Genomic DNA, 17,409 nt, shown 5'->3' with positions numbered 1-17,409 from the left:
AGGAACAAAGCCAGTATGTATAGGATTTGGGGGAATGGTAACTAGAGTGTTCACTGCCTTTATGATTGCCTTTTGAAAACATTGGTTTCTTGGGATAAATCCTTTACCAGACTCATCAACCACGATGGTATTTTTGTTCACCAATACTTATTTCATCAAGTTCATCATTCCTGCTAGATTCTTGGTACTCTGGCATTTCTGGCAGGCTTGCTGCGAAGAATAACAAAGCAATTGTTTAATTTCTTAGCTATTTCTTGATACCCCCCCCCAATAAATTCATCCATATGCACACCACTAATCTTTATTTAAACACTTTTCAAAGCTCTTACTGTCTCTTCTGAGTTTTTTGCCAGTGTATTCTCACGTTTGGTTCTTTCTTTATCAAGATCCACCTTTTCTGAGTTTTAAGATTCTTCCAGTCCTCAAACTTACAGATATTTTTGGTAATATTATGTTTTGTGGTCCTGTCAGCAACAAAGGGCTGCGTTACCTGTTGGGTTTCTATTGCTTCAAAGGCTTTATTTTTCCCAGTCCTTGCCACATCCTGCCAATTATCACACCTCTCAATGTATTTTTCTAGTCAACCACATCCAACTCTCACCTTTATCTGCTCATATTTCCCTTGTCTATATTTGCAACCTGGTTTCAGATTGTCAGTCTTGTCCAAAGACTTCAGAAGAGACTCACGAGGATAGATGCTGAGTCATAGAGTTTTACAACACAGAACAGGCTCTTCAGCCCAAATGGCCACAAGATCACCTTTACCATGAGAGGTTTCATTCAGAGGAAAATCTAGAGAACCCCCTTTGAATGGATTCAAGCATAAGTTTTGATATAATTCAAGTGTGGCAATCAATTTTAGCAGCTTGATTACAAATAAAGCAAACACTTGATGGGTTAGGGAAGTTTCTCTTTGCTGTTTTGAATACATGACATGCTCTTCCAGAAATAACAGCGGAAACAAGAATCCATAATTATTTTCATAGAGATATGGGCAAATATTTATCAAATAAATGTCCTCAAAAATATGAAAACTGGGACTAAGTGTGCTTTCAAAGTCACAATGGGACAAATAGTGAAAATGAGAAGGTCTGCTGATCCTAAGATTTTGAAATGAAAGTTGACAATGCCAGAATCACTTAAGCAGGCCATACAGAAGGTCTGGCCAAAGAAACAAGTTTGTATTTCTGGATTGATTGCCTGATCTGCTGACTATTTCTGGGCTGCTCCTCTTTCCATAGACATTGGTTGACTTGCTGAAGGTTTCCAGGATGTTTGCTTTTTATGTGGTAAAACTGTCCTCCTTCTATTCTATAAAATTCAAAGGTAACATAATGCCTGAAAAATACACAATCCATTTGGGAGCTGAGCCAACATGGGGCAGGAAAGTTTGAATATTTTCCGTTCTATGGCCCAAATTAGCTGATCTCAAAATTAGAAAGATTGTTGGGGCCAGCTCTTCTACTTCCTGAACCTTCCTAGTGATTCCTTATAGAAAACACATCGGAGTCAATATGTCTCAGGATTGGCTGGGATGCCTTAAAGTTGAGTGGCCTGCCAAGTCCAGCATGTAGGAATTCTATGCTGGCAAAAGCCACATGAGGACTTTTGCTTTTTTTGTACCTTCTGTGACAGGCAAATTCTATGAGCAAACCAATCCATTTTGCACACTTCCATGTTTACCAAAAATAGCAGCTAATCCTCCCTCACGTGGTATCCAGTAATATGCAAAATTAACTGAAGGCAGCCAGAATAACCTGCCACCTCAATGCTTACAAGAACATTCTCTCCAATTATAGCTCCCTCTTTGACTGGTGGAACATTTTCTATTAGCATTTTAAGCAGATGATAATACATCCAAGTTGTACACAGGTCAAGCTTCAAAATGAGCAGCTTACACAGTAGATTTGAGCCATGATGTGATGGCTCAGATAGAAACGATGCTTGCAGAGTGAGCTTGAAGGGAATAAAAGACTACTCAAGTTTGAAAGAGGAGCACTGCTACCCAACGTTTACACAGCATTGGCAAACCTTAGAATTAAATATTCAAAATGGCAGTGCTGGTACTGATGTTGACCCGGGGAGAGCAAAGAGCAGAGACACAGTGCTCCTCCACAGGGTCCAATTGCCCAGCAGAGGCTTTAAACAGACAATTAAAGGAGCCATTGGTGCTTTTGTTTAATGTCCTGCAACCGTGGGTTCTTTGCCAAAGATGGAGGTGCCTGTGCTAGCAGACTCATGGGGAATGGTAGAACAGGGAGAACACCTCCTGTTGAGAAGGAGAAGCCTAGGAGACGACCCTACGGGATGACGATCACGGCAGCTGACCTGTGAGGTTCTCGGTGGCTGAGGGACACTCATAGGCGACTTGCAGTCAAAGGATCTGTGTGGGCTGTGGACTGCTGGAGGCTGGCTCATGGAAACCAGGTATCGGAACCAAGATTCAAGAGAGGACTAAGGGCAATAAAAGCTCCCAAAGGGCCTTGTGCCGTAGGTTTGGATCTGGAGCTCAGGTTGCCAAACGATAGAGCAGGAGACTGTAGGGCTGCGGAGGCTGCAGGAGCACTGGAGGCAAATCCACGGACACTCAATAACTCTGAAGGGACTCTCTTTTGCTGCTTCTTCTCTTATAGTAAGGAGTGTCAGACAATAAAAATGGCGACTCTTTGCCTTACTTTTTTTTGCAGACTAAAGGAAATTTTGTTTAATATTACATTTTCTGTTGTATTACATCATAATAAAAGACTCTTGAATCTCTTGAAACTAACATGAGCCCATTTTCCACTGGCATTTTGTCCCAGGAATTAATTGGGAATTTACATGTTAAAGCTTCAGTAGGAAAGGAAAACAATCAGCAAGCTGGAGTCAAATCATGGCTTCTATCCCTACTCATGTCTCTGGTGGAGAAAGAACAACTTCCTCGCATTCCATTCCATTCGAAGGTACAACTCTCTGATGCCCGGGAATGAGTGTGTTCAGTGGAAAAGCAGTCAGTGTCCCAGTTAAAGGTAGCCCAGTGGAAACAGCACAAACGGCTTCCTATCCCAGGACGCTGCACGACCAATTAACTGGGATGCCAGTGGAAAAAGGGCTAGAATTGTTTTTATCACTTCTTTAGTCATACAAATTCTAGTTGGAAATATTGGCTCCTTTTTCCACTGGCATCCCAGTTAATTGGCCGTGCAGTGTCCCGGATTTGGAAGCCCGTTGTGCCGTTTCCACTGGACCACCCTTAACTGGGACACCAATTGCTTTTCCACTGAACACACTCATCTCCGGGGATCGGAATATACCACCTTCAACAGGAAAAGGGTGACTTTCTACTGTCTATTTTCCACTGGTTTTATCACCACATGCCAGGGATATGAGTTGGGATAGAGGTGGTTAATCCCCGGCGTGAAATGTCATCACTTGATGCTGGCACTTGGATAGTGTTCCTTTTCTACTGAACCCTGTCCCAGTAAATTGCCTGTTAATTCCTGGGACAGGATGCTAGTGGAAATGGGGCTATTGATACATAGGGGCTATTGAAGCAGTCAATAAAATAGCAACACATAAAAGTTCCAAAAAACAACTTACATTGAAAGAGCAAGGAAAGGCTGGGGCATTTAGGGAGGGAAATTCAAGAGGCTCAAGTATTGGCAACTGAAAATAATGCTGCTAGTGTCCTGAACTGAGTGCAGACTAGACCCTTACAGAGTGCAGTGAAAAATTATGAGACAAGAGACTGGAATCTGGAACAGAAAAACATGAGGGATTCAAAGGTTTGAACAGCATTTGTGGAGGAAAAAGGATCACTGATGTGTGGGGTCAAGACCCAGTATCAGAACTAAAAACAAGTGAGGACTTTAAAACAGTAGCTGATGGAGGCTGATTGACTCACAATGAAAGAAATGGCATGGGCAACAAAACTTATTTTACAGAGGGTGGAACGAGGGATCTAGGCTTTTAAGGTGACACAGGAAACCCAGACCCAACAGCACTGGAGCACACAGTTCATCAAGTACATACAGGCGAAATTTACAGAATTCCGCCCCCCCCCTTCAAACGACAGATGTACTATACAATGTTGTTAACTACGCGTAGAATGCTCATAGGACGCAAGAACTATGCAATAATTGGAAGGATACATCTTTAGGTTGTATTCTTGCACAGTCCATGAGTCTATGAAACTTTCAGTGGAGCCTGTGTTGATTAGGCATTTAGTGGAATGTCCATGTACCTTCACAGTCACTACGGAGTTGCTGAGTTGATGAAGTCTGTCCTGGTCTAGGACCATCAAGGCTAGGTCCCAGGAGACTCCATTCTCCTCATTCAAGTGGTCCCCACCTTCCTGGGTTGCTCTGCATGGGTAATGCAAGATGGCCGCCGAGCCTTTTTGTGCCATTTCTTCACTGCAACTGCCGCCCTCCGTCGGCGTGCAGTGCAGGAAGTGGGCTTGGGTGCATTTGGGGCAGACGGCTTGCAGCTGGAATTGGATGCGGGACCGGTGCAGACCGTGGACTTCCCCAAGCTTCCCCTCACGTGGCAAACCCTCGCCCAATGCCCTTTCTTGCCACAGCTGGAACACACTGAGTCTTTAGCCGGGCAGTGAGATCGGGGATGCTGGCTCTTCCCATAGCTCTTGCCACAGAAAAAGCACTCCCTAGCACAGGAGCACTCCCTAGCACGGGAAGCGGCAGCTATTACGGCTGGGGTAGTGGGAGCAGCCAGTCCTTGGAAGGGGTCACCTGGGTGAGCAAGCTCTCTGGCTTTGAGGTCATCATTCTCGAGTTTGGCCTGTTCCAAAGATTTAGCCAGTTTAACATGGCTAGCCAGGTCCTTCTTTCCTGACTCAAGCAGACCCCCGTGACTAGAGTCTCCCAGATCTGTTCTTCCTCATGATCACAACCTGCAGCCGCTTCATATCTGCACTTCTTGGCGACTGTCCACAGATCCAGCAGGTAGTCATCAATGGTCTCTCCTAGCTGTTGCCAATGAAGAGAGAGTCAGTGTCTCGCTAGGACCTCTTTTTCCGACTTCAGATACCTATCCTTCAATGCCTCGATGGCAGCGTCATATGTAAAGCAGTCCCTAATGACTGCATACCCTTTCGTTCATACCCTTGAACCAAGTGTGGACCTCCTGAGCTCATCAGTGTGGAAGACGTCCCTGGTCACGTTCAGGTAGGCCTGGAAGCAGTCTAGCCAGTAGGTGTACGTTAAAAGATCAAACCACCAACCACAAAGAAGGCATATAACACAGGGGTAAAGACGAACAATTACTTTATTAACAAAAATTTACCTTCAATCTTTAATTCAAAATCCCCCCTTTTATAACAATGCCCACTGGTTGCTATGCAAATTCCTATAACAGTGTACAACTAATAAACTCCCCAGCCTAAATATAACTTAAAGTCTAAGTTATATTTCCAACGATCTCAACCAAAGCAAAGATCATAAACAAAATTCAGTTTGTTTGGTAAACTGAAGCCAAAAGATCTTTGAGAGAGAGACCACAAAATTCAAAGTTGTCTTGTGTTGCTTGCAGAGAGAGGAACAACGAGCTTGGTCCGGATCCTTCTGGCTGCCTTCAGAATGTTCATCCCTTTTTGAAATCCCAACATTCTAAATTGTCCTCCAGACCATGACTCATGCTCTGGGCCTTCTTCCACTCCACAGCATCCCCAGTGGTGGTTATAGCCCAAGTCCAGAAATTTTTAGATAATTTTCTGCACATGCTCAGTCTGTCTCCCACTCTCTCAGCAGTCCACCTTCACCTTGGCTCTCTAAGGCAAACTGTCACTTTTAACACAAAACCACACAACACAGAACTCTGTAACAGTATATTCCTCAGCCATGTTGGGGGACAGAGGATCTCTACCAGGTTTGAGTAGCACTTCCATCGTTAGAGAATAAGCTAATCAAATTGTAGCGGGAATAAAAGCTTTCATGACTTGAGGGAGAACATATACTTTTATTAGCTTATAACTATGGGTTGTGTTTCACAGTAGTCTTCAGAAAGATCCAGGTTTAGGTGGGAAACCAGGGTTATATGTGAGCAGATGGGGGTGGAGCCTGCCATCAGCACAACACACTACCAGTGAATCCCAGTTCACTGCATCCCACAGTCGGCAGCGGGACCTAAATTAATAATTTCTGAAGCATTGACCAATGCACTGATGGTGCATTCAGACAGATCTGTGGTTCTTCTGACATCTCAATATGTCATCCTTGGAGGAACTGACATCTCTTTTCACTATATACACACTGATTGTTTGGTAAGCCCACTGTGTCTTTGAAACCAATGACCAAAATTCTATTTTGGAAATTGAATATTTACAAAATATCTTAATGTGAATATCTTTAAACATATATTTAGGCTGCTTTATGTAGCGTAATAGTTTGAATATGGTCAAGTGTTTGATCAGGAGGTGACAAGATTAAAAAATAATTTTAAGAATTTATTGCTTGATTTTAATTAAAATCATTTCTTTTTTTCCAGTTTGGCCCAAGAAGCCAAGCCAATTTGGCGGAGAAGGTCAGACTAAGTCTTCAATACGAAGAGGCAAAGAGAAGGTAACAATGAAATGCCTCGCAAATTAGGTGTATAGAATGATAGAACACTTCAGCATAGAAACAGGCCATTCAGTCCTTCTGGTCTGTGCTGAAATATCATTAAGCTGGTTCCACTGCCCTGCTCCCATTCCATAACCCTCTAGACCTCTCCCATCCATGTATCTATCCAAGTCACTCTTAAAACTTAAGTGTATTGTTGTAAACATTATTTACTGCATGCTTTCTCATTGGCAAGATTTGGTCCAGCTGCTGTGGACAATCGGTATGTACAATTCGAATTGTGATGCTCTGGCTTTAGAGAAGGAGGTCTTTTTGCACATCTGGGCTGGATTCCGAATACCAGTACCAGAGTGGGTGGGAGACTTCCTGTGGCGGCTAACTGTGACCCCAGCAGGAAAATCTTTTGCATTTAACTAGGATGCCAGAGCTATTCAACAGGATGCCATCCCATGTTTACAATACTGGTAACGCACAAATGGGGGGGGGGGGGGGGGGCTTACCACATTCTGAAAGATTCTGTTTCAAACATTATACTTTGGGAGAAATTAATTTAGAAGTCTTTGTTGTAGAGAAAACATTCTAATCTGAATTCCATTTTATATCAATAGTTCCAATTGCATTAATCTTCAGAATTTGTAAATATATCAAATGAGGAACTGGGTTAGAACATTTTGGGTGGCTAATTTTGAATTAATTGAGCTATACACTGCCAACGTATATTTGGAGCAGATCATTGCTATGTTATACTGTATCTGTTGCCTTTAGTCCATTAACTCTAATGGCTCCACCAAATTAATTGCATTGTATAATTCCAGAAACATGCATAAAATAAAAAGATGTAAGAGGTTTGATTTTTAATTTAAAAAAAAGTCACATTTTCAATCATGAATGATTTCTAATTTAATTATTTCTGGTGGATATTCTTTACAGTGACAACAGTTGCAGGGCAGAATCCCTTCCTGTAGTTCTTTTTTGTTTGCAGTTAAAACAGCAGTTAACCTCGCCAATGCTTTCTCATCCTGATCTGGCTGTTGGAATTTTAAATTGTCACTGATAGGGTGACCCATTCCATTCTGCTGGGAACCGCTTCATATAATCAGATTGGCACATTAGGAGGTTCCCATTATCCTTTGGAGCGGCCTGTCCATTACAGGGATCAGCAATTTTTTCCCATTTGATAGTTAGTGGATAAAATAATCCAAAATCTGTTAATGTATCATGCAACTGTCAGGTCAGTAATGCTAGTTAGCTTGAAGAAGACATTAAATCCTTATCTTGTGAATGTTTTAAAGCAAGAACCTGCACAGCATTCTGGTACACAGGAAGTGTAGATGGGTTCTTTGATGGTTAGCATGGATCTGGTGGGTTGAAGGGCCAGTTTCTGTGCTGCATGACTATGACATTTGTACTTGTGGCTTTGCATTCGCAACACTTCCTACACCCAAGTGAAGAAAGTGCCACAATATGTTTACTCAAAAATGCTGGAGGGAGCAGTCTCTGTGAAAGGCAGACGGGGAGGAGAGGTGGTAGAATCATGTAGGTGACAGAAATTGTGGAGGATAATATGTTGGATGTGGAAGTTGGTGGGGTTGTAGGTGAGGACAAGGAGAATCCCGTCCTTGTTCCCTCCATGACTTCCTCATCACTCATCGTTTCCCACTAATCACTCCCTCGGTACCTACACCTATGGCTGTAGGAAGTGCCATACTCGTACCCACACCATCATTTGGAGCCCCAGAGTTCTTCCAAGTGAAGCAATACTTCACTTGTGAATCTATGGGGGAGGGGGGGTTATCTACTACATCCAGAGCTCCCACTGTGGCCTTCTCTACATCTGAGAGACTGGATGCATCATGCAAACAAGGAGGTCACTTCAATGAGTACCCAGCAATGGTGGGGATCTCCCAATACCACCATTTCAATTCTGTGCCCAACTCCTGCACCAACATGTTTATCCATGGCCTCATGCATTGTCAGACCAAGGCCATGCATAAATTGGACGTGCATCAACAAATGTTCCATCCAACCTAGTGGCATTAACATTGACTTCTCCAGTTTCTGTTAGCCCATCGCCCTCTCTTCCCCATGCCTCTGTCTCCATTCCTCCATCTCTCCACCCCCTTCCCTCTCCATTCAGAGAGCCAACCCCTTCCCCATCACTTCTCAGCTTTTTTCTGTTGTGCTCTCCCACCCATATCTATCTGTGACCTCTTGCCTATGGGGCTCCCTGTCACCGCACCATTTTATTCAGGTGATTGCATACATTTTGCTCATACATACTTGATGAAGGCGTCAGCCCAAAGAATTGGTTTGCTGCATAAAGAACGCTACATGACCGGCTCCAGCATTTTTGTGCAAGCAACAAGCACAATTGTTTCATTTTAATTAAAATATGTTATTAAATTTTAATGTAAGAGAAGGATGAAATTGTCATGCAGACTTTTTTTTTCTTTTCCTAATGTAGAATAGCCAATATAAAGATTGAATTGTCGAAGATGGACTCTGAACCGTGGCCAGGGCTGTTGGATATTGAGCGAAACAAGTTGATGCTGATTAATGAGAAGGAGGAATTCCTGAAGGAACTACAGTTTGTGACACTTCGGAAGTGCTCACAGGATGAGCTGGAGAGACTGGAAACTGAGAGGAAACGATTGGAAGGAGAGCTTCATTCTGCACCAAGTACACCCAGTGAAGCACTGGCTGAGAGGTCTGTGTGGATTTCACAGGTGCCTCCAAAGGTCCACAGAGGCAGCTTCGTAGCTTGTTGTTAAATATTACGGGGGGAGGGGGACACGCAAATAAAGAGTTTCAGAAGAGGGAGGCATGGAAGTGGTTGTGCACAGACCTTTGGAGATAAGGACACACAAGAGAGGAGCAAGTGTGGCCATTTGGCCTCTCAGGTCTTTCCCACCATTTAATGATTATCTTCTCAAACAATTGGCTGTCCAATCCAGGGATCCCTGATGTTTCTAACATCCAGCAATCTAGGTTTCGACAACCTACATGTAATATATCTACTAGCTCCCCCTGAACCCATTTACTAAATTTATCCCTAAAGAATTCTGGGGTGGGAGAATGGATCAACAAAGCTCCTCAGAGTTGTTTTAGTCAGGAGTTGCAGGAGGGCAAAATTTGCACAGAGAAATAGGGGGAAAGAGTGAGGGAATGGGATTAACCAGATTTCTCTTTGTCCATCCGTTGCTGTCTCGGTGAGCAGAATAGTCTCTTCTTATGCTGTGCTGTTTGTGACTTACATTTTTAGAGCATCTCACAAAAGCCTTTTTTTTACATGATCAGAATTTTACACTTCTGCTTTGTGCTTTTGATCTATTTGCTGTGATCCACCAATAAGTCTGCTCACCGTCAGTTATCTATTAATGCTTTTATTTTCAGACTAAAATTGCAAGAAAAGAGAAAGGGTCTTGTGCAGCAGCTTGAGGGTGCAACCCAATTAACCATGTTTCTGCACTCACAGCTCAAAAGGTACATGCTCACATGACGTTTGTAGACCTTTAAGGACAATTATTTATAGATTAGGACTGCATAATCGGATAGCGATGAGTCTGGAGTTTTATATGTTTTTAACATTTTGTTTTGATCAATGGTTTTGCCTTGTAGTGGGTGGGTTTAGATATTGTATACCCACTGCATGCACATCGTGCAACTCTCAAACAACATTCCTCCTTGCCTTTTGGTTCCTGATTCACCAATTTTGAAGATCAGAATTTGTGTGTGTCACGTGCAGTTTTTTGTGCTCAGGGCCGAATTAAGACCAACTGATGCCCTAAGCACAGCCCAACAATGGTTCCCCTCGACCCTTCCATTGTCTAACTGACAAGACATTAAGATTCAATAAGTGCTGAATGTGAAATAATAGATTAAAAATTCAATTTTCTTCCAGGCCAGATCCCACAACAATATTAAATATAACCTGTGTATGTATATATATATATATATATATATATATATATATATATAAATATATATTTATATATATTTATTTTTTTAAATATATATATTTTTATATATATATATATATATATATATATATATAAATTTTGTGGGGCCCTAGTAAATCCTGCACTGGGAAAAACTCTATGCTGTCCCCTTCTCTTGGTCCCCTAAGCACATGCTTAAATTGCTTAATGATTAATGATTTGGGTTGAACAGACAGGGATGATAAACAATAGACAATAGACAATAGGAGCTGGAGTAGACCATTTGGCCCGTCGGGCCAGCACACAAGAGACTCCAGATGTTTGAATCTGGAGCAAATTACAAACTACTGGAGGCATCAAGTTGGTCAAGCAGCATCCAAGTGAATTTGAGTATTTGTAAAGCTGGGTTTACCTGTATAGGGAGCAGTGTAACGTCAGAGCAGGGTAAGGAGAAAATAGAAAAAACGTAGTGCAGGGAATAGAGAACAGAGTTGTAAAAGACAGTGCAAGGACAGTGTGAGATCCCTTCAAGAGTCTGAAAATAGTAGGAAAGAAACTATCCTTGAATCTGGAGGTTCCTGTACTCAAGCACGTGTATCTTCTGCCTGAGAAAAGGCTAGTGTGACCAGGGTGGGTTGACTCCTTTAATATCGTAGCAATTCTTCCGGGGCAGTGGGAACTATCAACAGAAGGAAGATTGTTTTTTCCTGATGGCATTTGCTGTGTTATTCTATAACTGTTGCTTTAAGAGTCTCCTAATGTGATGGTGTTGTCTCCCACTCTGAGCCTAGAATTCTAGAGGGCCAGAAAAATATTGTGTATGTTTGTTGTGTGTATTGGACAGAACTCATCCACTCACTGAGATGCTTCTTACAGTTGAATATTATTCACTGTCTTCAAGTGCCTGGGCATCATGGAATTATCTATCATTCTCCCAGATGTTATGCACAGTTTCATGAGAGTGACTTTTCATCAAAGTTTTTTGAATTATAATCCATTTTGTTTTTTTTCTCCTGCTTGATAAATTGGCCAGTATTGTAAAGTAGCTAATTTGCATATGCAAATGCAATATTAGAATTATCAATTAATTTGAATTCAGTAACTTTGAAGTATGGGATATGTTCGGAGAAATTCATACCTGACTGGAGGCACCAGTTACAATGTATAGTTGATTTGGTGATTTGTACTCAGCCCCCAAGATTGTCCTAATGAACAGGGATAAACGTCTCGGCAGTGTTCTTTTGCCAGATCCTTAAACTTAAGCACCAGAGATTTAAAACTTGTTGTCCATGAGCCTGGAGAGTTTTCACAGTTAAAGGAATTCCTCTATTACACACTGATAACCAGGCACTGATTGAAAGTAGTTTTGGGCTCCTCATTTAAAAAAAAGATGTGCTGCCATTGGAGAGGGTTCAAATGAGGTTCACTAGGATGATTCCAGGAATGAAAGGATTATCATATGAGGAGTGTTTGACAGCTCTTGGTCTATATTCATTGGAATTTAAGAGAATGAGAGGCAAACTCATTGAAACATTTCGAATATTGAATAGAGGACAGAGTCGATGGAGAAAAGGTTGTATCCCATGGTGGGAGAGTCTCAGACAGGAGGGCACAACTTCAAGATTGAAGGGTGTCCACTTAGAATAGAGATGCGTCGGAATTTTTTCAGCCAGGGGATGGTAAATCTGCGGAATTTGTTGCCACAGGTGGTTGAGGAGGCCAAGTAATTGAGTGTATTTAAGAGAGAGGTTGATGGATTCCTGATAACCCAGTGCATCAAAGGTTATGGGAGAAGACCAGGCAGTGGGTCTGAGTGGTGAAATGGATCAACTCGTTGTTAAGTGGCAGAGCAGACTCGATGGACTGAATAGCCTATTTCTGCTCATCATGTCTTATGGTCTTACAGTTCTGTACCCACAAGAACAGTTTATATTGATCAACGTTTTGAGCCCATTCAAATTACTCCTACCTTTCCCAAAAATATTTCTTGCAAAAACATTACATCTGAAAGTAAGTGCTTTTGTTCAATTTTGTGCTCACAAAAGTATACATAAAATTATACACAAAACATTAACTCTTTCCTCTCCAGCAGGTAGGAAGTTGAGAAATACAAAGCAGCTCTGAGTCATGACCAATTTCAAAAGTAAACCTAAGTTGCCATGGTTATTATTTTGTCAAAGTACTATTACAAAAGTCTTTCTCACGATGTTTTTGTCTTCAGTCTTTCAGCGAGCACACTGTCCGTGTCATCTGGGAGCAGCTTGGGTTCACTGACATCAAGCAGGGGCTCCCTAAACACGTCCAGCAGGGGTTCTCTCAACTCCCTCAGTTCCACCGAACTTTACTACAACCACTCCGACCAAGCAGCCGACCTGGAGTACCAGTCCAAGCTGGACTTTATGGTCCAAGATAAAACCACGTTCAGCCCCTTGGGGCCCATAACCACCATCCACGAAAACGAGGTGGTGAAATCCCACAAGGAACTGGGCTGTGAAGAATCTGCAGATTCCTCTGCGTCGGGACATGCCGTGAAATCTTTAGCTGAACTTTCAAAATCAGTGACCTCCTTGTCCTCCAGGTCTTCGCTCTCATCCCTGTCCCCTCCAAGCTCACCCCTGGTCTCGGACGCAGTATTTTTGACCTCAGACCTCAAAGAGTCATCTTTGAATCCTCCAGCTGCAGACTTTGGAGGCTGCGAATTGCACCAGGATTTTATCAGCCTTCGCCTGTATGGCAGCGGTGAGGGCCAAATGTCGCCCGAACCTGAACAGGCCAGCAGAATTCGAGTGCCTTACCTGAGCATGGAGTCTGGGATTCGAAGCAGAGATGGACATTTCCTGAATGAGTCTAAAATCCCGAGTGATGAACTCGCAGTTCCTCTCTCTACCCTGAATGAAGGCATTGCAGGTGAGCATGTCCCCCTCACTTGTGCTGAGTTTGTGATTATTGGCTTGGATATTCTCGCAGTGAAAAGCCACACAATGTGTTACTAAGCCCTAAAGACTGGGAAGGTCGCAGGTTCAATCCCCAATCATTGTTGAATTGGTTGCCCTTGGGATTTCTTGCTGATGAAGGGAGATAGAAAATAAGCAATAGGTGAGGATGGACCACTCTCACCTGGGTCAGGGACCTCAGGATAAATGAAAAGAAAACCAAGGAATGAAAGAACAAAATAAAGTGGGAAGTTTTGCAGATCTTGGGCACAACGTAGAGTATTACAGCAAGGTACAGGTCCTTAAGCCCAAGGTGTTGTGCCGACTTATAGAAACCTACTCAACAAACTAAACCTTCCTTACCTCTCACACGTAAGTCTCTATTTTTCTTGCATCCATGTGCCTGTCTCAGGGTATTTTAAATATTGTTACATCCTCCACCACCACCCCTGACACCCCCAAGCAAATGGAAAAAGAAATATCAAGGAAATAAATAAATTTAAAAATTAAAAGAAATATAATTTTAAATAAAAGTTTAAAATTGTAAAAGTAAATTTTCTCCGAAGATGGGAGTGAACGTTCAGCCAGAGGAGTGCCCTGGCCGTGCCCCGCCCGCAGCAGCTGTTTGAATAAAGTTTCAATGAAATTGTGTTTGAATAAAATGGCGTTGCCCAGGATGAAGAGCCAGCCGATGCCGCTCACCGCTGGGACGACTCTCCCAAAGCATCTCCCTATCCTCACCTAATAAGAGTCTCTATCTTTGCTAGTGTATTATTAAGGATATCTGTAAACGTGGGGGAGGAGTGGGTTAATTTTGACAGTGGCAAGGTTAGCATAGTGGTAACGCAACACTGTAATAACGTCAGTAACCCGGGTTCGAATTTAAATTTAAATTTTGTAAATTACTTAATTTCTTCTTTCTTTAACTTGGCTTTGCGGACGAAGATTTATGGAGGGGTAAAAGTCCACATCCGCTGCAGGCTCATTTGTGGCTGACGAGTCCGAGGCGGGACAGGCAGACACGGTTGCAGCGGAAAATTGGTTGGTTGGGGTTGGGTGTTGGGTTTTTCCACCTTTGTCTTTTGTCAGTGAGGTGGGCTCTGCGGTCTTCTTCAAAGGAGGTTGCTGCCCGCCGAACTGTGAGGCGCCAAGATGCACGCTTTGAGGCATTTTGCTCTGTCTTTTCTCTTTTAAACTGTTTATTCTTCGTGCATTGTAAGATTATGTCTTAGGCAACCATAAATTTCACATATCCATCATCCGCAATCCCCTTGGGGTGCCAGATACCGGGGGTGTTACTGTATTTCCAGTGTTATGATCACTTGCCATACGATACACATGTCCTTAAATTTAGCTGTGCAGGCTGTCAACTTAATACAAGGGAATGAGATGAGCCGGATAATGTTATTTTATGGATGAATGGTTTTGTGATATTCTGAGAATGTAAGTCATCTGAAACTAATGAAAATATTCATTGCCAAGGACGTTTTGAACTTTTCAAAAACGATCACTAATGAGAATGTGCATAAGGGGAAACAGATCAAAACGGTTGGCAGAAGTCACATTTGATCGGGGCTGTTCATAATCCAGTGCATGAAAATTAATTGAAGATTTGAATTCCAGGGACAACAATGAAACTTGCGCAGAATATTGAAAGTCAAGATGATCAAAATATGCTCAGGAATTCAGCAGGTGGAACGAAGACAGGAAGGGACAGAATATGTTCATTAGAGCACGTCAGGCTCCAATCAGAGTTGGATATGAGGGTAGTTTTGCAACCATTTTGGTTTAAAGGAGGCAAATCCAGGGAAGGGGAATGGAAATAGTCGTGAGGGTACTCTATTCATGGCCAGGGACAAATAAAGTGCTTTGGCCTGTTCAATGTTTATGTGGAGGATATTAGATCTAGTCCATGACTGAATGTAGGACAAACTGTTCAATGCCACTGATGCACTTTTGTTGGTGATATTCTTTCAGTGCTAGCGCCAAAGATTTAAGCATGGGGATTTAAATGTATAGAAATGACAAATCATTTCAAAGAGTTTGAGGATGAGAAGGGAGGTTTGGTGATGGTGAAATGGCTTTCTGGGGCAGAGAGATTAAGGATGCTATTTCCCTATTAGGGAGAGAGAGGGTACATGAGGAGAGGAAGACTTTTAAAATTCATCTCAGCCAGGAAGAGAAATTCACTGGTCAGTTTAACAGTGCTTAGCTAGCTTCTTTTATTCATTCATGAAAAACTAACACTTTCAAGGACCAAAAATTACTTTTCTCTGAATGAGACTTGCTGAAAGGACATGGAACATTACAGCACAGTACAGGCCCTTCAGCCCACAATGTTGTGCCGACCTATGTAAACCTGGTCCACTACAATCTAATTCTTCGCTACCTTACACCTATAGCCCTCTATTTTTCTCACATTCATGAGAGTCTTGTGAATGGATCTGTTGTACTAGCCTCCGTTATCACCCCTGGCAATACATTCCAGGCACTATCTGTGTAAAGAAACCTACGTCTATCTCCTCCCCTCAAATTTCCTCCCCTCACCTTAACCCAATATCCTCTGGTATTTGCTATTGTCACCCCAGAAATAAGGTGCTGGCTGTCCACCCTATTTAAACCCCTCATAACCTTAAACACCTTTATTAAGTCACCTTCCATCCTTCTTTACTCCCTCTCATCCTTCATTGCTTAGATTTATTAAAATTGGTTCCTTGGCTTTATGAAATTATTTTTTTTAAAAAGGTACATTTCTGTGCTACCGTTTCATGCAAAAGTGAATATGAGATTGTGGTGCTGTTGCAATGCTTGGACAAAATGATGGTTAATTTTCCCACGTTTCTCAAGCTTGGTCATCAAAAGGACTTCTCTTAGTCTGTGGTCTTATACCATGAAGTTCAGTAGACCTGCTTCATAGTCTGAGCATTGATGAGTAAATCAGTCTCTGTGGTCAACTCCACCATCCTGCACTACTCACCATCAGCACTTCGAGTGGTTTGGGTCAGGAAACTGGACAAAAATAAAACAAATCACTAAGGAATCCACTGGATCAGGTTGCATCTCTGAAGGCAAAGGATGGTCAATCTTTCAGGTTAAAATGCTGTATCAGAAAAATGTATGGCGATGTTTCAGTGATTGACCTCCAACAGCCATATATTTAAATTTAAATATATTTACAACACAGTAGAAGATGATTCCAGCTATTGAAACTAGATTCCCCCTCCCCCCACCATTACATCCGATCAACATCCTTTTGGTGAGTGGGGAAACCGGAGCACCTGGTGGGGAAAACCCATACAAGGCCCTGGGGAGAACATACAAACTCCTGACAGACAGTGCTGGATTCACACCTGGGTCGCTGGTGCTGTGAAGTGTGGCATTAACCGCTACGCTCTCAATGCCACCCTGGAGATCTCATTCATTTCAGGCTTCATGCTCTCTTGTAGACAACTGTAGATCCTACTGCCGGAGACAGTAAATAACTGAATAGACTCTTTTGTTTATCTTCTTGGTAATGTCGCTGTTGGGCACAACCACTTTCCAAGGAGAGTTAAGCACTTCAGAGATACTAAAATGGAAAATCTATCATTGGAAATTTTAATTATTATTTGATAGAAATTGAACTATATAACAAATATTAAATATAGAAAATGAAAGAAATGGACAATTGTAAAGTGGCTGAAAGAAAAATCAGAAATGAATTGAATGGAAGAAAAGTATTTGCATTTATATTCCTTTTCATATAATGTCCACAACTCGGTACTTCAACTGAGATAAAACCTGAAAGTCTGCAGGCACCATGATTGATATAAAACAAAATGGTGGAGAAACTCAGCAGGTCAGACTGTGTACTTTATATGTAGTAAAGATAAAGATACATAAACCAATGTTTCAGGCTTCAGCCTTTTATCAAGTTATGAGCCAAATGTAGGCAGGCACCCAAACCTTGGTTATGTACCTTTATCTTTGCTACACTGTCTG

General features: G+C 42.2%; 1 protein-coding gene across 1 annotated transcript in view; it reads left to right on the top strand.

Moving 5' to 3' along the window:
• Positions 1 to 17,409, top strand: part of LOC138764505 (protein WWC2-like) — a 257,311-nt gene that overhangs the window by 200,697 nt on the left and 39,205 nt on the right. The window contains exons 8-11 of the mRNA XM_069940553.1: positions 6,484 to 6,557; positions 9,022 to 9,264; positions 9,951 to 10,040; positions 12,717 to 13,402. Coding sequence (XP_069796654.1) covers positions 6,484 to 6,557; positions 9,022 to 9,264; positions 9,951 to 10,040; positions 12,717 to 13,402 — 1,093 coding nt within the window. The remainder of the gene's footprint in view (positions 1 to 6,483; positions 6,558 to 9,021; positions 9,265 to 9,950; positions 10,041 to 12,716; positions 13,403 to 17,409) is intronic.

The sequence above is a fragment of the Narcine bancroftii genome, chromosome 1, assembly GCF_036971445.1.
Source record: "Narcine bancroftii isolate sNarBan1 chromosome 1, sNarBan1.hap1, whole genome shotgun sequence".
Classification (NCBI taxonomy): domain Eukaryota; kingdom Metazoa; phylum Chordata; class Chondrichthyes; order Torpediniformes; family Narcinidae; genus Narcine; species Narcine bancroftii.
This window is presented reverse-complemented; position numbering and strand designations above follow the sequence as displayed.